We start from the raw sequence: 27,355 nt of genomic DNA on the forward strand, positions 1-27,355 counted from the left end.
AATGGTTTGTGCTTCAAAACTGCATACCATGATGTGTTGAGCTGCAAATTGTAAGATCAGATTTCTGCATTTTTTTATGATTATTGCACCATTTTACTTTGCATTTTTGTGTGAATAGCAATAAGGGATAGATTCTGAAAGAACAGGAAGGAATAAGTAATTACTGAACATATTACTTACCAGTTTTCTTACCTCATGATAATTGTACTTGCATAGGGTGACATGTGACTTATTGGAAGAGGCCTCAAAGTTTACATAAGGCTGGCCTGGGATTGATGTTTGTATTGTGTCTACACCACACCTGTGCTTGGATGGCTTTTAGGCCTTATTTTGGCACATATACACAAAGAGTTTTGAGAGAATACTGTAAAACAGAAGGTGACGTTGTTTGAACTAGTTAGCAGTCTATCTCTCTATCCACTGATTTGCAGATAATAGCTGTGTGCTGCTAGATGTGTGCTTGCAGAGTCTCTGCTTGGAATAAAATGGGGAATATATCATTTTAATCACAAGCTTCTCTTTTAACTAAGTAAAAAATAGACTTCCAGGTAATATAATTGCTTGAGAACACTATTTTTTGCAAAACTAACTTACACATGAAGATATTCAAGCAATGGTAGAAAAGTCCTCTGATAAATGTATGTTTTGTGTTGCATGCAATATTGATAAGTGGCCTGATGTTGAAATGCCAGTCTTCCAGCTGCCTGCATTTTCCTGACTAATTTATTACTAAGAAAACTCATCACTAATCAATAATGAATGAAGACGTTTGACTGAGGGTTTACGGTGATTCTCAGAACATCACATGATCATTCGATTTTTTGCTGCTTAAGAGCACATTGACTGGCGTGCCCTCACTGTTTTACTGTGTGTGTGTGCGTGTGTGTATGCACACATAAGCATGTTTAAATTTGCACCAACATGGTCAACAGATCATGTTTCTTTACATGTAAGCAACAGTTTGGGTTAGGCAACTTGACTCAATCAACACTGCACTTTCTTTCTGCAATGGGCCTACAGAATGCATAATCTTATGCATTAATCTTATTAAAAATTTCATTATTTTACAGTATCTGGAAATTCTCATTAAATGTGCACACTGATGGTTAAAACTGGTGTAAAGATTCTTGAGGCAGACACTGATTTTAAGATTTTAAAATCAGTGATTTTAAGAAGATTTTTAGAATTGGATAAATATAACTGTCTCATAAACACATTGAAAAACAAGCAAACTTGATATGAAACTGTCTTAAGCAGTATATTTGGCTAGTGACTAATGTGTCTTTTCTTTACTGCACTTCCCATGTCTTAATAGCCTGTAAGTACATATAAGACATATATTTGCAATAATTTAAAGATGATTTATCTAACTATTGTGCTGAGATTACTGTAGAGATATCCATAATTTCTTTTTAAATAATTGCATATTGACTGAAATGTTGGTTTTCATTAGATCTTTGTGATCCTCATACTACACAGTAACCATATAAAACATATCTCTCATGTAGGGTAAGGCACTGATGTGCAGGTGGATACCTTGCTTCTGAATACAATAAAGATCTCTAATGGAGTTAGCAAGAAAAAAAAAGGGCAAAAAAACACTTTTCAGCATACTGGATTTTGAAATCTGTGTGGAGTTAAATCTATATTTACCAAGTTGCTTGTCATAACAAGTTACAAAGAAAGACACTGTAGACATAAAATGTGACCACTTAGGAAACGTACCTTCGGTTTTATCTTGAGCATTTGTGTTTGCTAAACTTTGTTTTTCTCATATAGCAGTTATAGCCCAGTTATTGCCTAGCAGATTTGACCGGTGACAAATAAGTTTGTCTTTTCTTTATTGCACTTCCCATTACTTACGTACGTACTTACGCTTACATGCACTATCATATATTTGCACTAAGCTAATTATTACATGTGTATGATGTGTTTTATAATAGTGGTATTTTGACTGAAATTTCAGTTTTCATTTAATGTTTGTTGTCCTCAAGCTATACAATACAAACATAAGACTAGTCTGTTATATTGGTGAGACATTGCTATGCAGGTGGATACTTTTTTTTCCTCTTTTTTCCCTCCAGTCAGTTATTACTTCTTCCTCCTCAACGGTGTCAGCCGTATCAAGGAAAACGCCTGGTGTAAAGGTCCGGCAACCACTAAGTGGCTCTTATCTAATCCATACATCCTCTTGCCTTATCTCGTCTCTGCTATTCATGGGAGCTGGCCCAAGTGTGGCACAAGGCATGGAATATCTAATTAGGGAAAAGCTTCAGCATCCCTGAGGCAACTTTAATACTGTGTGTGTTCTGTTGCTACTGTTTTCACAGGACACTAATTTGGTCTGTGTCCTGTCAGTCCTGGTTCGCGGTCTCAGTGTCACTTCAGGGATTCTGCGCTTTCAGTGCACTGTTTCAGTGTGCAGTCTTAAGTATCTATTTATGTTCTGTGTCAGTTGTATGAATCCACCTGTGTCAACTGCTGGCAGTCCTATTATGCCAAGGAGTTGATTTTACTTATCTGGCTGCTATGTTAAATGCTAGTGTAGGGTAAATGTTTCAGTTTGTTGCTGGAGGAACCAGGGTAATCTTTGTTTAGTGTGGTCATGTGACTTGTCTATACAGGAACAGCTGATCTCTTGCTTTTGTTTCCCATAGACCAAAGAGGGTGATTTGTGTGTGTTTGTACTGCCTGCTTGCACTGTTGGCTGTCCATATCAGGGAGCCACCATTCAGAAAATCAGAAACTCAGAACCATAAACGTGCTGTCAGTTTATGGAAAACATATTCATATTAATATAGTTGTATATTTTTTTGCTAAAAACTTCAAGATGATATCCATCCAGCCGTATGTTGTTAAATTTTAATATAATTTTCTGCTTGATAGTCTTGTCATTTTGTTGGCGTGAGCATTTATACCTTGCTACTTGTGCTACTCTAATTGACGTGGGGAAACATTGTTTATACCAAGGTGTCCTTTTAATATCTTGAATCAGATGATTGTGAGCTATTCCCTGAGTAGTATTCCATGACATATGATAAAGTATATTTTATTTATCAGTCAGAAACAGACATCCCTTTTCCTTTCCCTTTCAGTCCTCCTCCCACTCAGCTTTTGTGTCCATGTGGGGGGATTGAGTTGTAGCGAGGACCACCAGTTGTGCAGGACTGGTAACTACATGAGGAAAAATGAGCACATCAACAGGCACGTGTTGATGCCCCCAACCCCACAGTAGGAAATGAAAAGCTGGTAGTTTTAGCACGGGTTGCCTAATCCCTCATCCATCCACCCTCCCCTTCAGCACTGACCGCTGAAGCATACAGTTGTTGAGAATCGGCTGTCCAGCACTACTGGCGGAAGGAAGTTGACTGAGATAACTGGGTGTGAAAGTTGTATACACACACACAGACATTTGAGTCAATGTTTCAGTGGTTTTCACAGGCAGTACACTCCTAGCAGGGCTCAATTTTTGTGTATAGGTCACACAGTCAACAGTTGCGTCAAATGTTAAAAATGCAACTAAACCAACTATATTCTATGTATTGATGATATTAGGGCTGACAGAGACCTTTTCTGTAATAGTAACAGGTCAGGAGTGACTTCAGCTTTATTACATCATGAGCAGGCATGCTTCCTTTACAACGTGTATTTTTTAGAGGACAAGGGTATTTTAAAAAACAGCTGCACTTCATAGTGGACTAGAGACGTACCATGTATTTGTACATCCTGTAGTACTATGTGCTGTGAGGGTTTGGCTCTCATTGGAGATTAACAGGGTTGATTTGGTGGCCTGGCCTGGGTTTGGCTTGATATAGTCGGGGGAGGAGACTTATCTGCTTTTACTCTCACTGATAGTCCTGATGTCTTTTTTTCCTCCTACAGAAAACAGAGGTAGACCTGGCATGGTAGTTCAAACATCACCTCTGTTGTTCTATCTAATAGTAGACTGTCCAGAGTCTTACTATGCTATGTGTCTTCATTACTGCTTAATGAATCTCATATATTCCTGTTAACTTATGCGTAACGCTCGCTCTCCTCCATATGCTTTCAATGCATTGCTGCCTCCTCATTATAATTAAATCGTAATCTGCCTTTTCCTCTGTTTCAGATAAGTTCAACACCTATGTGACGCTGAAAGTGCAAAATGTTAAAAGCACAACTATCACTGTGCGTGGGGACCAGCCCTGCTGGGAGCAAGATTTCATGTTGTAAGTCAATCTGAAATACAGAAGCAAATACAGAAACACACCATTTATCATGGGGAACAAAATCAAACATTAATACATAAAAAACCACACACTCTGCAACTCTGTGATAGAAACAACACATCCACAATTTTATCTCTCCAAGCTACTCATCCGAATGCTTAAACGCTACAGTTTTTCATCTACTCCATTCAGTTTAAGACAATATATCGTAAAACAGCTGTTGGTCATTTCCTCCTTATAATTTATTGATTTAATTTCCCCATTTTCTTTCTGAAAAGAGAGAGAAAAAACACAGCTGTGAGTTGTGTGGAAAATCTTTTACCCGGGCTGAACGCCTAAAAACACACCAAGTCAACCAGCCATTTCTGAAATGTATCTATGGTGACACAAAAGGCAACACTTTGTTGCATGCGCACCATTGTTTGTCTTTTGTGAACTCCCTCTTTTGGGACAGTGTTTGTTTTTCCAGGTCCCCTTCCTCCAACTGTCCATTCATGCTTTGTCACTAGGTGTAATTCCAGGTTATTCATCAGGCTTTCCAGCAAATTCTGAGCACCATCTGTTACAGCGACCCAGCTTAAATTTAAGCAGAAAATGGGAACTTTACAATTTCAAACTTTGTATCTTAGTACCTACCATGCAATTTTTTTTTTTTTTAGGATTTTTATGTTACATTTGAAATATATTGTCTAAAAACATCATCTGAACAAAACAAATGAGTAAGTAGTGGTTGTCTCAGTTTTGGAAATTAATAACTGCAATTGCTTATTCAGTTGCACCTTCTCTTAATTTAACAAGTCATAAATTTTTTTTACATTTTCTTGTGTTTTGTTTTTGTTTTTTTGGCCTTTTAGCACCTGACTATCAGATTTGTTAAGGTCAGTAACATTACTCCATATAGGCTATGGGCCTGCATGTGCCAAGACAATAGCCCATGAAATATAAAATGACACCATCACTAGTCTAAACTTTGATAAAAGGCAGATTAGATGTGTTTTTGTGTTGTTTATGCCAAATTCTGACCCTGCAGCATTTTTCCAATTTTCCACTGTACAGTTTCGCTGAGTCTGTGCAAATTTGAGCTTCAGTTTCCTGTTATCAGCTGACAAAAGTGGCATCAAAAGTGGTCTTCTACTGCTGTAGGTCATCTGTTCCTAGGTTCAGTGTTTGGCCTTTTTTAACCTTCCCATCAACTCAGCGCAGCCCATTATCCTCTGACCTCCGGCATCAAAAAAGCATTTTCACCAAGAGAACAGCCACTCACTGGATATCTTCTCTTATTTTTTTGGACCATTCTCTGTAAGCTCTAGAGATTGTTATGCAAGAAAATCGCAGTAGATCAGCAGTTTGTGGACAGTAAAAATCACACCACGTTCAGTGTCACTTTTTATAATGCAATATTTATTTGCTTTTAGAACAAAGGGAAACTGTCTTATACAGCACACCACAAACATACAATATATTTGGTTTCCCGAGAACATTACCCCAAACCCTAAGTCCCTTTGTGACTGACTGATTAGAAGTTTACTTTAATGAGCAGTCAAGGAATTGTACCTAATAAGTAGCCGGTGAATGTGTATTCATATAAGGAAAAACAGTCCTGTACGAATTTAAATAGAATTAGGTTGGACTACATGGTTGTAAATCAGTCTACACAAAGTGGTTGGAAAGTGATTTAAAGAAATAAACGATGATGCTTGTATTTGTATTTGAAAATAGATTGCAATTTATCAGCAATTTTGGCTTTACCACTTTATTTTGCATGTTTAAAAAAGACATGGATAATGCAAAACGTTAAAATAAAAGGTGGCACAACTGGAAAGATAATCTAAACAGCAACATGAACAACAATAAATCTCCCGGTTAAAAATAGCCCCAGTTAAATACCTTGCTATATGTATTTATTCTCTTTTTCAATGAGCAAATGATTTAGGAGGCCTTTATCTCTGCACCTGAGCTCTCTGGACCCCACCACCCTCACCCCCACCCTTGCTCTTTTTTTAATTATCTTTTCTCTGATCTTGTTTTTGTTTGGTCCGTCAGTAGTTGTAAAGTGGCACAGATGAGAATATGCAAATGCCCTTGGTGTGTGGCTGCTTTTAAAATTCATGTGCCATTTTAATACTGTCATCAAGCTGTTTTTGAGCCCTTTGAATAGCATGTTGAATGACAAAACAAGGCTGGAAATGATTATGACAGCTAATACAGGACAAAATGAGGAAGTAGCTTTTGTAGCTAAAGCAATAGTAGCTCCTGATAGCAATCCTTTAGAAATTTCTGGTTTAATTTTTGTTTTTGTTTTTTTCCATTTTAAAAATTTCTTATAACGAAGTTACATTACAACACAGTTATTGTTTCATTCTTTTATTCAGTGACATTTTATCATCATCATCATTTGTTACTTGAATTTGCACAGTGAGATCAACCAGCTGGACCTCGGCCTCATTGTTGAGGTGTGGAACAAAGGTCTCATCTGGGACACCATGGTGGGGACTGCATGGATTCCATTAAAAAGTATCCGACAATCAGAGGAGGTCAGAACTTACACCCACACAAAAAGTCAAGTACAAGTGAATTTTAGTCCAAACGTTTGAGGTGGAAAAAAGCCACTTGAAATCCATCCATTAGAAGTAACAAGATACAGCATTTAACTTCATCAATCAATAGATGTTAAATTAGTAAAATTAACAAAAGACAAAACAAAAGTTTGTACCTTTACATAAATATTGCTCAGTCTTTCTGCATTTTTCCCTAGAAAGAGATATGTAAGTAATTCCAGTTGGCACATCAAAGATGTGAAATGATGATCTCATAAAAGGGACGCTTTGAATTTTTAGTCGTACTAAAAATTCAAATGCTACAATAAGTAAATGCAGACACCTGTGTGTTGGCTATATTCTGTTCATAAATACTGGATTCCTAAACCTAAGGTAAAGTAATATAGAAATTTCAAGTATAAAGGCAGTTTCAAATAAAATAAACATTTGAAAATGATGAATATGTTAAATATGTTACACAATGATTACAGTTACAGGATGATTGGAAATCAAAAAGTTAAAAATATATTTTTTTACACACAAAAAAGTAGTTTATACAAAAATGTTTCTTGTTTGACCCACATAATACTAAGAAAATGAACTTTGAATTTTTCACTAGATTGAACATACTTCATTATAAATGCTGCTTGGCCTCACTATTTGAGCTACAAATAGTAAAAACGCAGGCAATAAAACTGCCTTAAATACATATTAAAAGAATGAGTGGCATAGCATAAACTGAAGAATACATGCAAAGGCATTGTCTGTGTAAATAAATGAATGTGTTTAATTTAATTTCAGGAGGGCTCAGGTGAATGGCTTTTCCTGGATGCAGAGGTCCTGATGAAAGCTGATGAGATATATGGCACGAAGAATCCGACGCCTCATCGAGTCCTGTTGGATACTCGTTTCGAACTGCCTTTTGGTGAGATTAAAGCTGAAACCATTTTAGCTGCACAATAGACTTCCAGAGTCTAAGACATACAGTTGTTCAGTTGATTGAACCACACTTGTAAATACCGTTAAAGCTCTTATGTAAGATGTTTTGTAATAGATACATTAGTGATTCTGGTTGCCTTAAGGTGAATCAAACCTTGATCTGGAGAGTTACTCAAAGGTCACAAATGTTTCCTGCTGAAATGTCAGGAACCAAAAAAAAAAAGTGTCGAGCCTGGAGCAGTGTGTAACATCATAGCCTGGTATCCACTGGTCTTGTGCAGACATACGGTACCTAGTAGTAATTTCTTTTGAACAGAAAATCTAATGGCTAAACAGTTGAGTCCACAATTGTTGAACGAAGATTCATAATTTTTGCATAGTTTTGCACCACTACAGTGGATTTTAAATCAAATAATCATTGAATTTAAGACTTTCAACATTAACTCAATGATATTTACAAAAAAAAAAAATGAACTGTTTAGGAATCACATTAATTTTTAAATAAAGTCCCCTATTTTCAGAACAACCTGGTTTACACAAGATAAATATAAGGTCACATCATAACATTCTCCCTTTGTGCGGAGCCAAGCAGGATTTTATGGCTAGAAGCAGTCCAGATATTTGTCTTAGATATTTGCCTGACGGTGTAACATCCCGTATCTGGTGCCTTTGAGAATGAGACGCCTGTTTCTGTCCTGCATAAGCTGAGGTCACTAATTCAACAATAGCAGACCTTCCTTTATTAATTTAGGTTCCGTAAATATAATTTTGTCTTTGCCAGGTTGTCCTGTTGTGGCCAACAGGATTTAGGAACCATTAGAAATATCCAAAAGCATTTCTAACATGAGAAAGAGGAATATATGACTCTGAGTTTGGGTCCATTTGCACTTAATCAGTGTTTTCTAGAATGATCCATGTCAGAATATGAATACAGATTTCATTAAAGGTGCATTTATTTATTTGGCTACATAGGGGCAGAAAATCTGGTAGAGTGGTAGATCACAGACTGTGTGTAAAAAGATAGACAGCCACTATAATTCCAGCTACTGATTTCTGGACTAGCCAGAGGTTGACAAGAGTGTTAAGTTCTTAGAATCGGTTGATGCTGATAATGTTGGAATTTCCCTTACCTTTATTTGCTCTCAAAGGTACCAACACAACAAGGTCCACATCAGTTTACACACATACTGGATTAAAAATCAGTGGCACCAGGTCTTATGACTTAAGAAATGTAGAAAATTTGGTTCGAATCACTGTCAGTATGTTTAAAAAAACCGATTTCCCGATTCAAATCGATTTTAGTTTGAATAATCTTGCTGTTTTGCTTCCACCACAATAAGATCACACTTCCTGCACAGCTCTTTCTCTCTCTCTCTCAGTGTACTTCAAGAACAGTTTCCCATGTCAAATCTGTGTTTTAGATCTCTGCATTATTCGCTTGCTTAGTACGCACCAGTCTACCGTTGTGTTCAGCACTGTCGCCATCACTGCTTTTCTTTGTCTTTTCTTTTTTCCAAAAATGACCTCTGACAAGAAAGCCTCATTTCTGCTGTTCAATATCAAAGACATTTAAACCTTTACAAATTATGCCAAATTGCAAAACGCTTAGCTGTGTCTCTAATAAAAACCTTTGTAACTTCACTCTGCTTCACCTCAGCAGCATCAGGCCATGTTCATATGTTGATTTATGGTTTTCTTCAGTTTTTGATCTACTGTAGAATATTTTTAAGGTGGTTATCTGCTATAAAAAGCCAGGCCAGGAAAATCTCCTTCATGTTTTATCCTCAGTTACTTTGACACAAAGGAATCTCCTGTGATGATTAAACCTCTAATGAAGTCTCACAAGTTTCAGCTTTGTTTTTATACATAGATGTAAATTATGGATATGTACTGATAATTGATCAGAATTATAATACTTCCAATTGTCTGAGTCAAAATCGAATCGAATCGTAACTTAATCGATTATAAAAATCAAAATCGATACCCCGCCCTAGTCAGTATGTCCAGGGGATATCAGGAAAGAGCTGGAACAGTGAGTGTCTGCAGCCATCTATAAAACATGGTGGAGGATCTGTAATTTTTGAAGCTACATCTCAGGCAGTGATATTGGAGATCTGTTGTAAAGTGATGAAATTTTACATTCAGAAAAGGGTGATCAGATATTGATTCACTGTATAATAACATCTGGAAAGAATCTAATTGGTAGTGGCTTTGTTTTATAGCATTAAAATGATCCCAAACACACTGGCAGGGCAGTTATAGTTGGGTAAAAAAAAAAAAAAAAGAAGTACACACTATAGAATGCTAGTCAGGGATCATTATTGAAGAGGTATGGGATCAAAGAACTGTCCAAAAAGCTACCATCATCCAAAGAAGAGCTTTAGATGTCCTTCAGGATGTCTGGGGAACAATTCCTGAACGCTACTTAAAGAAAGTACAAGAAAGATTGCCTAAGAAAGTCCAGGCTGTGTAAAAGGATAAAGGTAGTCAAGACAATATTGACTTTTAAGCTCATTACATTTAGAAACTCTGTTTCTGTCTTGTATACTGTATTTCATTTATGTTTCCACATATTTCAATGAATGGTTGCACCTTTATATAATTTTTCTCAGCAAAATGAGGAAATGAGGGTTGACTCAAGACTACAATACTGTAGATGAAATATGAACTGTAGTTCAGCTTGGTGTTTGCGGTCATCTATAAATAAAGACTAAATATCCTGACATTTGGTGCTTGCTAGGAATCAAAAACAGCTGAATTTACCTGATATTGGCAAGTTTTTCAATATTAAAGTTTGATTCACATTTAAAAGTATTAGTTAATTAGTTATTGTATGGTGAAGTGTCCTTTGTGCTCCCACCACCTTTTTGTACTTGACCACTACACTGTTTTAGTACTACACTGCATGTAATGCTTAAGCCTTGTGATCAAAAGGCATCAGAGTTGAAGCAGAGTGTCCACTGTGTGGGAGAGAGCCTCTTCCTCTGTATTAAGAGGAGCCCTTTTAAGGTTGCAGGAGCCCATCATGACTCTGCGCTTCCAAAGCCATTCATTAAAGCCGTGGGTTTGTGGTGTCTTTGAAGCCCTAGCCTTTGTGTTGTGTGTGGCCTTTAATGTGCATCTGTCTACAGTGCAGTGCAGATCCCCCTTTCAAGTACAACTAGTCTACCAGACATCATATCAAACAGTAAATGTAGAGTAATTATTTTGTATTTTTCACTTAAAAGTTATCTTTAGATTTTTTGTGTATTTGAAATTTAATGTTGTATTATAATTTTTCAGGAAACCTGTAACTTGCCACACTGTACACTTGACATTTATTTTGTATGTTTCTGCTAACTTACTATTTTCTTCATTTCCAAACAGCTCATAAAAAATTGAACAGACATAAAATGTATTATGACAGCATACTGGGAAATGAAGCTTGAAGTTTATAGTTGCTGCATGCATATTTTTGTACCAGATATCCCAGATGATGAGGCACAGTATTGGACTGGCAAACTGGAGCGCATCAACAGAATGGGAATCCATGATGAGGTAAAATACAGTTTTTACCAGAAAGTTTTAATATGAAATGAAGTTTATTATTCCAGTCAATAAAGAATGCTATTATATGCACATTTTACACTCTCTGTCCTCTCTAGTGCTCTCTTCAGGAAGATGTTCAGAGTCACCCATTGCCATTTGCGGCTTCCCAGTGCTGTGAGTACCTGAATGTGTTGTACTTTTAACCTCTAGATGGAGCCAGTTTTCTATCTTTCTGGATCTCAGACTCATTTGTCTTGTTACTTCTATTTTATTCTTTTTCTTTTAAATCTCTTGTGACAATTTATGTGTTTGTTTGCCACTTATGGGGCTCCCTCATTGTCCAATTATTACAACACAGGAGCACTTAAGTCTTCTTTGTTTACACAATCCCCGACTCCTCTGACTTGCCTCTCACTTGTTACATCTGCACTTTTACCAGGCAACTATTTCGGATGGGCTGATTCACTGAGTATGTAACACACTTTGATGAAATTCTCCCCCTTGGCCAATCCTCATTCCCCTTCTGCATGTCATAAAGCCCCATGTGCCCCTTGTAACACGTAAACCATAAGGTTCCCATTCAATTAATTCACATTACTTAATTTTTTTTTCTTTCCTCGCTGCATTCATTGATTACCTTTTGACATTTTCTCCCATTGCTGTTTTCTTGTTTTCTACAATATGCCCTGTTCTGATGTTAGAATGTTTTTTTACAACACATATATCATTTATTATTATATTGTGTACATTCCAGAAAAGATCCAGAAAAGTAATCTTCTGATACATAACAAACATTGCAAGAAGTCTGACTAACAATGGAAGTCCCTATTACGTGTTTAATGTAGGGAATTGCAGTTCCTTCACAGAGATGACAGGTGGCAGTCTTTGCTAAATATTTATGAATCACTTCTTATGGCTTTATCACTTGAAACGACAAACCCCAGCCTAGCTATCTCCCTAGCCAATACTTGCCTTATGGTTAGCTTTTAGAAGACGTTGCCTTTGAACTGGTAAGGTCAGTTTCAAGAAGTGGTGTATTTTGGTGCTTTCCTATATGAAGTTATACAAATTATTATGAAGCTGTGTGGGGTGAACACCTACAAACTGTCTTCTTCTCGGTAATTCAACACAAGGTTGCCCCTTTGTAAAATGATTATTTTATGTTTTTGTGCATAAATATAGAGGCTTAACTGGGCTAACAAGAAATAAAGTTCACAATCTTTACTTTTCTTATAGAAAATTATTCTGTAGATGAATCTATGGGATCATACAGCTAGAGAGGTGAAGAATAGCTCTTTACCTTACATTTAGCACAAGTGCTTGCGTGTACAGCACTTTATTTTCTTAGTGGGCCAACAAACAGTGCAAGCAGTGATGTAATGGTTTGATATATTCATGACTATGAATTTCCCAGGCTACATGTGCACAGGTGGGAGTTTTGTTTAAGTAAAGCCACATGAGGCAAATTTTTTGTTAGAAACTTTGTCTTGTGTTGCACTGTAACCTGTTAGTGATGACCAATTATTTTAGTATGTTATAAACAAAAATCAGCATCACAAAAAAATAACATTTTTGCTATAAGAGCAAGGGGAAGTCCGTATTTACCTGAAAATAATAAGAGCGATCCTGACGAAATCTGTTTTTATCCTGCATGGAAATCTTTTCATTCAGAAGATTCTCTTGCCTTCTTAATTGAGAATGACTGTACCAGAGTGCAGCGCCATTCTGTGGGTCTCTCCACTCTTTTTACTTCGAATAAATCACTTTCAAATAACCCCAGGGTTGTACACAATTAGCTCTTATAATTCTACAAACCTATTGCTAGTCAGTTAGTCAGCTTTATTTTTTATTTTTCTGCTAGGATCCAGGATTACAGAATACTCTCTTCTTTCTTGTTTAGTAAAAGTTGCATCTTATATTTTGTTCTTGAAATACTTACATCAATTGCACAATTTTTATGACATTTTATGATGTGAAATCTATTAAAACATAATCAGAATAATTCTGTCATATCAGGGCCAGTAACATTTATTAAAATAACCGCACAAAGTTTTCCTGGCTGCAGATTTGTGTAGCTCTGTGTCCATTTGTTGCTTTCCTGTCCTACTCAGGCATCATTATAATGGTTAAGAGTGTGTCTAGAAACTGCCATATTTTGCAATTTGTATTCAACATTTTGCTTTTTTTGCAGAAGACCTGTACTGCTTTGCACTTGACCCATAGCTTTTAGAAAGTTTTAAATGTTTGCATTTTTAACTTTTCCCCTAGCATCAGGTAACTGTGGTTTGTTTATTTTTTCAGCTTTTTGCATTTTTATATTTAATAAAAATTCAAACAAGAATACATACACTTCTTTTACATAAATAATCAGCAAGGTTTGATAGAAAAATGAAGCCATCTAACTAAACAATTTTACAATCTGTCAGGATGGGGTGTTTAGAACTTGTCTTTTTACCTGCTGCAGCCTTGGATGACCAGGACAGTGCTGTAGATGACCGGGATAGCGATTACCGCAGTGAGACCAGTAACAGTTTGCCTCCACGTTACCACACAACTGCTCAGCCCAACTCATCTATGCACCAGTACCCGATGGGGCCTCGGCCACAGCATCGCCCGGATGGCTGCACAGACTCTGTCCACAGTTTCGACCTGGACTACAGGGACCCAAGAGGAAGCAGGTAGACCGGGTCGCCCAGGGATACCTTCACTCACTCATGCACTCCTGAACAGACACTCTTTATCCTTACACATACTGGCAGTGTAGCCTGATGGTTCTTGCTTCCGCTGCAGCAGTTAGTTTTGATGGGTTGCTTTATTGTGTACTGCTGTCGTCTAATGCAAAGTAATATAATCACGGCGGTAATGGCTGTATTTGCCTTTTTTTTTTTTTTTTTCTCCCACTCACTTTTTACACAAATAGTGCAAAACTTAAGAAGTGCTTTTCAATAATGTAACTGAAAATGAGTTGTCTATTCATTATGACCTCAAAAATAACCAGAGTTAAATCAACATCAATGAAATTATAAAGGTAAATCATGCAAATGTAATTGGTATCATAATGACATTACTTGTGCCTCCGTTAATTAGGGTTTAAAACCTAGTCAGAAGTGTTTACTTTAGATAAGATTGTTTCACAGAGAATTGGTAATTACCTCTTAATTAATTTTGTCATGAATAGTTTACCTGATCAAAAGCCCATGTTTTTGTCTTCCGTACATCAGGAAGAATATCAGGATTATTTGTTTACTGTTGGCCAAATGGCCAAAATAAAGTGTTTATATGATGATTGTTACTAACATACAAAAATAATATATTCTTTTTTGTTGTTATTATGGTCACTACAACGCCAGTAAAATGCTGTCAGGAAGTATTTGGTCCAGAAAACAAATATTCTTGGTTCATGGACTTTAATCTTGTGTGCTTGCCGTAGCATGCATGCGCACCAGTGAGACTGCTACAAATCTGCCTGTGTTGACTGATAGGGAGTTGATCCGGATAATTCTACATCAGAAAAAAAATGTGATTACAGTCACAGAAAAAAAACAAAACCTTCATTGTTCATGTTTCTTTTTGTCTTGAGGGTGTGTTGGGTTGTTTAAAGTTTCTGTTAGTTTGAAATGCTCTGGGTATATCACAAAGAGGAAATCCCTCTTTCACACCTCTGGAGGAAATAGGTCAGTGACAGACACATGCCTTTCAGTTGTAACATAAAAACCTCTACCATGAATGCCATATGGTGGTGATTTTGCGGACATTTCCTGTTAAGACTTTTACAGACAGACTGTGGAAGTGCTGATAAGCGTGTTTGTTGCAGTGGGGATTTACAACAATCTAAATTCAGTGAGGCACGTGCAAACATGGAGCTATATGCACACAATCTCACACTTGCAAACAAAGAGTTTTATTACCCCTGTCAAATGTATGAAATGTGTAACATGTTATGTTCTAGGCTTTTGGTATGCCTTCTGGGCAGTTTAGTTAAGATCATCAAAAACTGCAAAAAATGTTTATTAAAGAATGCAATGTTACATATTGCTTATCATATATATTATAGATCAGGTCATCATTACAAAAAGATTTATTTAGATTTGTTTCTGTCATAATTTACTGTGTGGCTTAACTTGCGTTTCTGTTTGCATTTTTTCTTTTTGTATGCCTCTTTTCCATCCCTTTATCCATTCCCACACCCTCATTAAATTAATTTTTTTACTTAAAAAAAAAAAAAGAAGCTCTTTAAACCAGAAAGGAAGAGTCAGAATTATACCTGTAGATTCTGGCATGGGGGTTGAAGATTGGGAAAACAAATACAAGGGGCAAAGCAAGCCACAGCTAAGTGACTTTATAGATGATGAAGACAGCGTTATCTTTCGCATGGGAAGACCCTACTCCGAGCTATCACGTTCACCTATCCATCAGAATACAAAGCATAGTGGTGGTCTGCCTGCCACCTATCCTGAGGGTTATGATACTATTGATCGTCGGCGAAAGAAAAAGATTACAGACCCAGGAGGGTTTCTCAGTCCAGAAGCAGACAAAATGAGAAAAGAGACCTTTCCCGCTGACCTTGCACTCCTCCGTGAGAAAAGAGGGGAGCTTTTCATGCGACAGGTAGCAGAGATGCAGGAAGAGGAGGAGCGTATGACATCAGATCTGAGACCATATCAGAATGGGCTTCTCTACAAAACAAGGATGTGGGCTAAAAATGAGCTGGACAGCACTTTGGAGAATTATGTGGCATACAAAAAAGGGCAAGATGCTAGAAGGAAGGCACAGTTTGATTTTGAAATGGAGAGCCCTCTGCACCACCCTATAGGAGCAGAGGACAGTGTTAATGACATTGCCTTTATGGCTGATGAGTGTCGCTCAGAGAACAAAAGACTTTATAAAGATAGGCATTCTTTCTCCTATGAGGACCACATAGAACATTCACAGAGCCTTTGGGAGAAGTATGGGAAACCTAAATCAGGAGGATGGGTTTCAGAGGCAATGCTCTCTCCTGTAGAAGAGCCAAGTGATGAATATGTTGATCCTATGGATGAGCTTCAATGTCTTGTTGAAACAGTGTCTGAATACCTGGCTGAAAAAGAAGAGGAAATTAGCAAATATGGATCCCTGCCTAAATCAAGCAAGTCTAGGCTGTCCTCCTATGGTAGCAATAGAACTGATTCATTTGGGGAGGAGCAAAGTAATTCAAAGGATTTAAGAGAAGAATCCCAATCACATGCTGCTTCTGATCAGGGCATTTCAGGAGTAAAAAATGCCATGAGCTCATTGTTTACTTCTCTCACTGACAAAGTTGGTGGAGGCCCTAAACAGCCTGCCCTATCTCCACAAGTATCATCTGCACAATCCTCACAATCTGGACTAACAAAATTGTTGTCCTTCATTCCTAAGTCAAATAACACAGCTCCCGTAGCTATTGTCTCTCCAGTAGAAAGTTCTCCTGAAAAGTCATTCAATTCTTTGCCTTCTCACCCACCACATGATGCCAAAATACACAGTCATCATCAAGAAACACAAACTCCCAGCAGGTGTCAGACTCAAACAAGTGCAAAAGACCATGTACCCAAGCTTGTAACCAAACCTCAAAGTGCTCCAGAAAACTCAGTCTTGGGTAGATTAAATCCTTTGAAGCTTTTTTCAGCTGATAATGTGAATTTGGCTGAATGCAAACAGGCGTTGGAATCCACATGTTCTCAGAGTCATACACAATTGGAAGAGAGATGGCTTGATAACAGAGGTAGTGAATCAGAAGAATTAAGAAGACTTTCACATGAAAAATATTCAGGACAAAATTATGATAGAAACTTATATGAGACACAAATTCAGTCAATTTTGAATAAAGGGAGTATTCCTGTTCCAGAGCCAGAAGGGTCAACTGGGCCAACACATTCTGTAAACACCAGTTTCTTTAGCCCTTTTAAGAAGTCATTAAGTTCACTGATCACACCTGCTGCCCCTGTTCCCCCCCACGGAGCTCCACCTGTGGCAGTTTATCCAGTGTTTAGAACCACAGAGAGCCCCCAACTAGAGGAACCAGTTGAAGACCCAGCATTGACTAGTAAGCCTAAAGTACCTTTCTCTTCATCTGAAAACGTTTCCACTCAGCCACGTCCCAAAGCAGAAGGTGGTGTGCTTTCTGGTTTTTTAAAGTTTGCATCCAGTGAAGACATCAGTGCCTCCATAAAAACACAGAATCCTCAGCATGATCTGACTTCAACAACTTCGACCACCTTGACCAAGAATCCTCCTGTGCACCAGCAAAATAGTGAGAAAGGGTGGTTTTCCAGCATATTCAACCCTACCCCAGCACCCTCTGGTCTAGACCAGAATGTAATCTGTAATCAGCAACCTCAGAACAGTAAACTGTCATCTGTCTCACAAGCCCAACATACATCAAATCAGAAATCTGGAATGCAGCAGCAGACTGTCAATCAACCAAAACAAGGTGGACTGCTATCTGGAATTCTTACATTTGGCTCTAGTAGTGACTTATCTGGCCATTTATCACAGCATGCTAACAATCAGCCATTCAACAGAAATAATCCCACACAATTTTCCCAACACACGGCCCCAGAACAAACCTCTTCAACTCCACAGATGGGGGGCCTTCTCTCAGGTTTATTGAACATTTCATCTACCAAAAACCTGCAACAAAAGGGACAATCTCGTGATAGTGAAGCACAAAGGAACATTCCCGGCAATTACTTTGGTCAACAGCAGACTTCACACAGAACTCAGCAAACACACACTGCAGAAAAGGGACTGCTATCTGGCTTGCTCAAATTTGAATCCTCTGAGAATATTTCAAGGAGTCAAACAGTTCACCACCAAAGCAGTCAACAAGGTCCAAGCCAACTGATTACTCAAGGTCCAAGCCAAGGTCATCCTATTAAAAACATTCCTCAGAATCACCAAGGTGTCCGATACGAGACAAATAAACCAGGATTTGCTCGACAGCAGACTGTTCCACTTCAGCAAGCACCATCCCAACAAGGTGGTTTTCTATCTGGACTTTTCAAATTTGCTTCAGCAGACAACTTAAACACACAAAGTCAACCATCAGCTCATCAGCATGGAATGACACTAAGCAAATCCAATAATGAGCCAATAAAGACAAAGAATATCCAAGTTTTTAGTCAAGATCAGCCAAAAAATAGCACAACGCAAAAAACAACACATGCAAGTAGTCTGTTTTCTGGACTTTTTAAATCCCCTTCAGAAAACACAGCTCAACAGTTGCAGCCCAAAAACACCTATGAAACACAACAGCAAAACAAAATACCACATAACCAGACTGATCCAACACAGATAGAGACAGCGGGTCAATCGGGAGTGCTCTCAGGGTTTTTAAACAAGTTTACAAAATCAAATGAAAGTATTCACACAACCTGTCAAACATCAACAGAACAACCACCTCAAGAAAGGGCCAATAATTATACAGTTACAATGAAAAGCCCACTGCAAAAGCAGCCACACAATAATATGACACAACAACAATCAAAAGAAAAGGCAGAAAAAGAGAAAAGAACAAGTCAGATAAGTGGACAACAGACTACTTCAGCCAAGTTCATAGAGTCTTATTCTGACATATTAACAAATGCTAACGTAAACCTTGGAAGGGATGGTTTACAAAAAGACAATCCAGATTCTCTCAATCCAGGAAAGAGTAGACATGCTTTAATCAGTGCACCTGTGTCAGTCGATACTGAGAGTTTGGATTTGCGTACATCAGCTACTTTTGCAAGATCTCTTCAGAGCTGCACGACATACTCCTCAGTGAGCACTGGTAATTTGCCTCAGTTATATAATTCTGGTTCATTTAGGTCAACTAACCCAATGGCCTATAGTGCAGGAAATATCCATTCCCTTTTACAAAGTCGTGCAAATTCACCAGTCATAACCATGCATCCATATATTGGTGGAAGCTCTCCATCTTTATACAGTGCTACAAGTCAAAACCTTTATCAGTTATCTGCATATGCAGTAAGTCCCTCTTATGATGAAAACCAGTGGATCCGTGAAAGTGCTCTGTGGCAGCAGTTTCAGGATGAGTCACTAGCTTATCATTTCCCAGTAGAGAATCAAGGATATAGGCTGAGTTCTGAAAGTACACCATTACCAGTACCTGAGAATCAGAACACTGTGCAATGGCAAGGTGTTGTTTATCACCAAGAAAAATATAAACCACATCAGTGTGAAGGATATAGAAATGATGATCTATATCCAAAGAGAAAATTATGGAATAGTTATGAAGACTTGGGAAATATAGAACATTTACCCAATGAGGAAGGTGTGTTGAACTTAACCACTAAACAGAGTAATGCCAAGTTTGGGAAATGGCATTCATTTAATGATGGTAGCACTTATAGCTTGAATGGTGTTTCATATCATGAAGGGTATTATGAAGAAACTGCTCCAAGCTTATCTTATTCAGCTAACTGGCAATATGGAATGAATAATCCAGACTCACAGCATGTTCACACCAATGGCATGATCCATCACAGTCAGCTTAATTTGAATAGACAAGTAGATCCTCCAAGTGCAAATATAGACCTCGAAGACTCCCTGTACCTTGAAGACACTGAATGGTATCAACAGTGGCTGGCTCTTTTGGAGCAAGGAATGTGGTGGCCAGCAGAAGACGGTGACTGTGGCTACTTTGTTTACACAGATCATGAGTATATTTATGCTTTACTTACAGATGCAGTGGGAGAATATGTGTATGCATGTGCCCCTGAAGGTGAATCTTGGGGAAATGCACAGCAGTTAGAAAGTTTTCCAAGTGCTTGGCTGAAGAATGAGATGGTTTTAGTCTGTGGCTTTAAAATTCCACTTTACAATGAAGATGAGCTTCTTTGGCTTCCAGGTCAAGATCACAGAGATTCTCAACTTCTAAATGCCCCCCTAGATTTGTCTGCTGCCTACAGAAAAGGAAATGAGATTATGAATTTAAATCTTGAACAATTCTCTCAAATGTTTGAGAATTCATTTCTGTCTCAAGGGCAGCCTGGTGTGGATTTCTCATCCTATACATTAAACAAAGTTAAGATGGATCCAAGACAGCCTAGTTATGTATATCAAGATTATTGTAATGACATCATTGACCTTTCATGTCATAATAGAGATCATATTGGCCCATATTGGAATAACCAGGAAGTAAAGACATTTCTTGCTCAAAAAGTTTCGGTCTCCCTGAATTCTACTCCTACAGCAAATTCTAATCAACACTTACTTTACAACTGTTACCAACCTAGCCAACGGCGGCGTTCATCAACTGCTGTTACAATAAAACATGTGGATGATATATCAGAGGAAGAATGGAGGAAAAGAGTGTCTCCAGGAGAACAGCAACCTAATCGTCAGGTTAAGAAGATTTCTTCCCTAATAACCTCTTTTGTCAGCAAAACATCACAGGTTGAATTGAACAGTTCTAATAAGTCCACATGTGAGCAAGCCACTGACAAACAATCTAAAAGCATCCTTTCATCAGGATTTCAGAGTCTGAAGTCTAAGATCATCAGAGAAGAATCTACTGCTGTTGTAACTCAGACAGAAAGCTTTAAACAACAAATTGAAACGCCAGTTACCAAACAGGGTAGAATTTTGCCCACAGTACCAACAGCACCTCAAGTGACTCACCCTGCAACACACTCAACAAATTCGCATGCAACTCAGAAACCTAAACTTTCGCGGCAGACTACCATGGTACAACAAGTGACTCCACCAACAAACCTCAATGTGACAGTGCCTTTAGGATCAAAAGAATATCTTAGTAAACCTGCACCAACTGGACAACCTACATCGGATAAACCGATGGACATACCAGTGGGAAAACCATCTGAACAACCACAGGCAGGGTTGATGAACTTCCTAAAATCTGCAGTAGGAATGGAGGAAACCAAACCAGTTCTCAATAAATTTACTGACACATCTCCAAATCAACAGAGCAAAACTGGCAGCACAAGCTCCTTACCAGGAAGTGCCACTACAAATAAAGAGGCTACAGGAGTTTCAAATCTTTTGGGGTCAATCAGTAATCTGTTTAGCACTGAGCCCTCTCAACCACAAAAACAGCAAATCAAACCTAGTGTTACAGAGGATTCACTAACAACAGCATCTCGATCTAAAGGTATTCAGAGACAGCAAACGTTAGACCAAAGTGGCTCATCTAGGCCCATGCAGAGCCTAATCCCAGATAAAAATATATTGGAAGTGTCTACTCAGAGTATCCCTACAGGCTCTGCAGCCAGCCACTCACAATCTGTGCCGCCTGTTGCACAAACAACGCAGGAAACTGAAAGTAAACCATCTGGTGGACTGTTTGGATTTTCAGTTGGAGAAATATTTGGGGGATCAGCAGCATCTAACCAGTCTGGTCCTACTGGTCAACAGGAAGAATCACTTGGTAAAACTATATTTTCAATGTTTACAGGGCCAAATACTCAGCAGACTACAGATAAATCTGGGACATTGTCTCAAACACACCCATCAAGCACACCTTCACAGCCTTCTCAACAGGAAACACTTGGTAAAAGTTTATTATCAAATTTGTCAGCATCAACTCCTCATGCACCTCCTAACGAAACCAGGCCCAACACTGAGGCGCCACAGGGGGGAACTATCCCTCCAAAGGATCCTCCATCTACAGGGTTCCTTTCAATGTTCGGCAGTCACAGCACCCAACAATCTCAAAATCAAACTGGATCTTTTCTAGGGGGAATTCTTCCTGGATCATCAAGTTCAGCTGAAAGCCCAATGAAGGGGCTGTTGTCAATGTTTAGTGATCCCAACCCGCCACAAACACAGTCATCAACAAGACCATTTCAAGAACGAGTAGCCCAGTCACAAACTCAACAACAAGGGGGACCACAGGCACAATCTAAACCACAAGAACAGCCTCTACCACAAGGACAAACAGCTACCTCTGTTCTTGGGGGTATATTCGGTGGATTGTCTGCCTCTACTGAAAATCCAAGAAAAACATTGTTTTCCGTGTTTAGTGGTCCTAGTTCCCCTCAACCACCAAGAACTGGAGGGGATACAAACATGCCCTACACACCAGGGACTGCAGTCCCAAAAGAACCAACCAAGAGTATGTGTTCTGTTTTTAACGATGTTTTGCCAACACCACAACAGACTCCCAGTTCATCTGCTGCCACCTCTGCCAAAGAGTCCCCAGCTATTCATTCACAACAAAGTTCTTCCCAGATGGCATCTATTTCAAGTGACCATGTCCTCAAAGATGCCCCTTCTAGTGAATTCTCAGGGAACAAATCTGATAGTAACTCCTGTCAAGTGCATGCTGTCCCATCTAGTGATATTACAGTAGTTACCACAAATACTTGTGGTGACTCATTTGAAGCCAGTGATGTTATGTCTAAGCACTCAAATTTAGAATGTGGTGTTGTGCATAAGGAAATGAGCACAGAGAGTGCACCCCAGGATCCTTCTTTTTCTAAAGAACCTTCAGCCTCTGTGATTAGTGGATCAGACCCACATCCTCCATCTTCAACTGGTTCTATCTCAGATGAGCCAAGAAAAGGTTTTCTTTCTTTATTTTCTACACCCAGCACTGAGCCAAGTTCTACCAAAACAGATCTGTCAACTACAGGATCTACACCTGGATCATCGGGCCTGAAAGACCAATCAGCCAAGGGGTTATTTTCAGTGTTTGCAAGTTCTGCCCCTCAGCCCTCTTCACAGACTGGAAGTTCTCTGTTAGGGGCAATGTTTGGAGGTTCTTCACCTCAAACACCATCATCTCAAGTAGGAGGATCATTGCTAGGTGGGTTATTTGGAGGGTCTGTACCGCAGACTGCTCCACAAGCTAGTCTCAACAAGACTGGTGGTTCTGTTCCCCAAACTACAGGATCACAACCAGGGTCATCATTACTTGGAGGCTTATTTGGAGGATCTGCTTCCCAGGCTGCTGGATCCCAGTCTGCTGGGTCTATTTTGGGTGGTATATTCGGTGGTTCAACAGTTTCATCTCTTGTGCAAACTAGTGGGTCCACAAGTGGAAGTTTTGGTGGGGCTGATCAGACTTCCGCAACTCAAAATAAAAACTCTATATTCGGAGGGATTTTGGGCAGTTCACCATCTCCAACAGCTGGTGTACAGACAGGTACATCTCTTCTAGGTAGTATTTTAACTGGCGCTTCTGGTCCAAATGACACAAGTTTGTTTTCAGTGTTTGGAGGATCTACTTCAGATGCAACAACTACTCCAACATCTAATAATGACAAAATATCAACTACCACTCTCAACAGCACTACATCAACTGTAACTGATCAACAAAAAGCCATTGACAGTAAAACTGTTTCAACTGGTGGTGATACAAGTGAAATTAATACTTTGATCAAAAGCAACGATCAAGTGGAAATCCCAAATACACTTGAGAATAAAGTTCAGCCTCTTGCTGCAAGCTTGTCTAAAGGTGAGGATAGTCTCATAGAAGAAGTAAGTTGCCAAGATACTGATAAGCAAACTGCTTTATCTGAAAAAAATCAGTCTAAAGAGTTTGAAATGTGTGCATCAACAGAACAAATTGTAAATTCAGAGATTGCAAGTAGTAGTCAGTTGAGTCAAGATACAAAAACATCTAATGCAGAAGAGGAAATGCAATTCCCTCAGTCTGTAAGTTCTTTGGCCCAAGAACAGCAGAAACCTCCAGTGCCAGACAAGTCAGATACAGTTACTAGCTTCACGTCCACCCTTTTCAAACCAACACCTACTCCCACTGAAGGTCAGCAACAGCAAAAGCCTTTTGGATTGGGAGGAACAGCACCCCAACCTTCCTCCATTCAGACTGGTGCGTCAATACTAGGGGGTATTTTTGGAGGCCCCAGTGCCCAGGCAGCGTCTCCCCAGACAGGTGGATCATTACTTGGAGGCTTATTTAAAGGGTCCGCTCCTCAGTCTGCTACTCAAGCCACTGCCCCCACCACCGGAGGTTCAATATTAGGTGGGATGTTTGGGGGAGGATCCAGCACCAAATCTGCAGTTCCCCAGAGTGGTGGCTCATTACTGGGTGGAATGTTTGGAGCTTCTGGAGTTACACCTCAGGCTGGTGGTTCTTTGTTTGGAGGAATGTTTGGAGGAGCTACTGGTCAGACTGCAGGATCACAAACTGGAGCATCAACTTTACTTGGTGGCATAGGAGGATCTTTGTTTGGGGCTATGGGACAACCACCTAAGCCATCTGAATCTGTGCCAGCTATACCAAAACCAACAGCCAGTGCAATGGGACAACCACCTAAGCCATCTGAATCTGTGCCAGCGGTACCCAAACCAATCACCAGTGCAAATATAATGATGGGCTCAACATTGCAAGATAAAGATCAAGTGAAGCCTGGCAGCTTAATAAATGACAGTGCTGGGGAAACTGAAACAGCTTGTTTAAAAACTTCTACTGTTTCAAGTGCAGCAAAAGACATTTCTGTCATTCATCAGGTAGTTAACAATGAAAAAGAAAAGCCAGAAGGGGAGGGAGAAGTGATACATGAGAAGCCCATGGTTATTAAAGAGGACCCTGAGAGTAAAGAAAGTGACAAGTCAGTCCCACCTGATGTCACAGAGGCAGATGTTAATGTTACTTCACCTCCTAATCAGTTGCCCAACAATGCAGAGCCTTCTCAAGCTAAGTCTTTGTTTGGGTTTATATCAGCACAGAGCAATGCAGTAAAATCTCTTGGATCCCTGATGTCATCAGCACCATCACTTGCTTCATCATTGTCTCAGACAGAAGGAGGTAGTAGCCTAATTTCAGGGCTGAAAAACCTTTCTGGAGGCGTATTTCAAGAGGAAAAACCTAATACTGAAAAACAAGAGCCATCCACCATTTCATTACTGAGGGAAAATGCAGGTTTTCCTCAGCAGACACAGCCATCCAAATCACAAGCTGTCCCAGTTATAACTTCTCAACTCCAAACTAACAACAGTTCAGCAAGCAATGAGACTGTACAAAAGGTCGAAACAACTGAAGCCGAAAAAACTGTACCGGTAGGTTCCACAGATGATATAGCAACTCCCCAGATTTGCATCTCCACTCCTGATGTAGATCCTTCAGCATCCCTGACCCCAAAAGAGGAGGAAAGGCTTGTAGAAATTCACCCCTCTGCAGGTCCTAACTCTGGAGTGCAGCTGGACAACCAGTCCAATCTTCTGTTGAATACAAAAAGGCTAGTAAAAGTACAATAAATGGCATCCTCCCTCCCTGCCCCCATTTGTGAAGTGGGGATTTTGGGGAAAAAAAGTTTTTCCTATTCAGCTTTGCAGTCAATTTTCACTAATTTAGTTATTTTGTGTCTTTGTCTGTGTTGTTCAGTGTGGCCTTTTTGTGTTTAGTATCTGCTGTATCATTTGTCATTTTAAATCCGAATTCCACAACAATGTTGTATTGAGTTTTAACTTTCTGGCTGAATCTACATTGTACTCAAACATCTTGAGCCGACTGTTGTTGTGAATTGGGCTATATACATTTTATGAATTAAGTTGTTTGCAACATTGTCATGGAATTCTGCTTTAATTTATACACTTTTATTTATTAAATATTTTTTTACGTGTACATCTAGTAATCATCATATTTTACGAATCCATTCAGTCTTTTGTAGTGCAAACTTAAAACTATAAAATATTCAGAAATGATATTTCACCATTCTGAATGTTTTTCTCACTCCTTTCTCACCATTGTAGTCCAGTGGAAAGTAGTCGCTTTGGGTCATCAGGAAATCTTAGCCAGACCAGCTCCCAGCTTAGTGAGACTGGCCACGAGAGCACTGGAGGGTCAGAACTGGAGGAGTCCTTCCACTCCTATCATAGTACTGGTTTTCACCCTTCTACCAATGGGCAGCTACGCACAAATGGCACAAATCTCTCCATCAATGGACACTCTGTGGTCAGTGAGCGGGAGATGGATAGGCTGTCCCCTGACAAAAGACAGGACATAAAAAGTGATACTACAGCAGAGACAGGATCCCCCAAACTCCACAGGTACATTTTTGCTTGTAATTCAAATGTGTTTGATATAATGAAAATGCCTGAGAACTGAGAGATTTCCTCTTTCTCTTCTTTTCATCTAATGCTTCAATCCATGTAACCTAGACCTAGTTTCCATGATGATGATGGACCACCATTACCCTTTTCCCAATCCAGACTTCATTGGATGAAGGCCATCACTAAAGTCAGAGTTCAACTGCGGGAGGTATGCAGTATTTTAACTTCAGTTCCTCCAACAATGTTCAATCTGTTATTAACCCTTAATTCCAACTTTCTTCTTTTCCCAGTCCTTGTACACACAACATTTGCAAGCACGTTCATACATACAATCCTTTGAAACTGGTTGAGTTTAGTCTCTCTGAATGTTCATGCAGATGCACTAAAATGTACTAGAATGATATTACGTCTAGTGAATTGGTGTCCTAATTGCAGGCACACGACTAACAATGTGCTCCTCTGTTAAAACTACCCAGCAAAAGTTTTTATGATCCTCTAATTTTTAAGTAGTCTTCATTTTGTAACTTATATGAGATATCTTTGTCTCCTCTCCGTCTTATTAAGTCTTAAATGTGGAATTTACTCTCTTCATGTGGTACTCATAATAAGAAATATAGTGTTGATTTTAGGCAGATTACTCACTGCATGAAAAATCTATATTGCATTAGTAGATGTTTTGCTCACAAAAGTCCTTACTATGTTCTTCTTCCAAGGATATCTGCTATGTTTGACAAATTCAGGGATAAAATCTGAAAATCTCCTGAAAACGATAACTCAAGAAGGACGTCGCCAAAGATTTTCAAATAATTACCAAGTTGCAGCCACTAAAAATCTTTGAACTCAGTGACCTTGAACTCAAGGTCAAGTTCAGATGTCAACTTTTTTGAAAATCAACTAAAATCTTACATTTTTACATCTGTTAGAAGGCTGTGGTGTAGCGGTAGCTACCAGTATTTCTTTTTATGTTGTGTTTCTTTTATGTTTTTTATGTTTATGTTTCTTTTACTAAACGGTTGTTGTGTATTTTATCAGAATGTGCGAAAACAGAATATATGCAGTGACACATATCTCCATATACTGTATAGCTTGTAATCAGTATCTTTAGCCCAGTGTTTGTGTTTGTTTGTTTGTTTGTTTTTTACAAAT

The 27,355-nt window shown here is 38.8% G+C and overlaps 1 protein-coding gene across 3 annotated transcripts in view; it reads left to right on the plus strand.

Annotated features, from left to right (window-relative positions):
- Positions 1-27,355, plus strand: part of unc13bb (unc-13 homolog Bb (C. elegans)) — a 65,598-nt gene that overhangs the window by 11,914 nt on the left and 26,329 nt on the right. For all 3 annotated transcript variants that reach the window (XM_005729194.1, XM_013909856.1, XM_005729195.1), the window contains exons 3-10: positions 4,109-4,208; positions 6,625-6,742; positions 7,547-7,670; positions 11,148-11,221; positions 11,329-11,386; positions 13,677-13,890; positions 25,910-26,206; positions 26,318-26,417. In XM_005729194.1, coding sequence (XP_005729251.1) covers positions 4,109-4,208; positions 6,625-6,742; positions 7,547-7,670; positions 11,148-11,221; positions 11,329-11,386; positions 13,677-13,890; positions 25,910-26,206; positions 26,318-26,417 — 1,085 coding nt within the window. The remainder of the gene's footprint in view (positions 1-4,108; positions 4,209-6,624; positions 6,743-7,546; positions 7,671-11,147; positions 11,222-11,328; positions 11,387-13,676; positions 13,891-25,909; positions 26,207-26,317; positions 26,418-27,355) is intronic.

Source organism: Pundamilia nyererei, unplaced genomic scaffold (assembly GCF_000239375.1).
Source record: "Pundamilia nyererei isolate P.nyererei 1_Seehausen unplaced genomic scaffold, PunNye1.0 scaffold00032, whole genome shotgun sequence".
NCBI classification, from domain to species: domain Eukaryota; kingdom Metazoa; phylum Chordata; class Actinopteri; order Cichliformes; family Cichlidae; genus Pundamilia; species Pundamilia nyererei.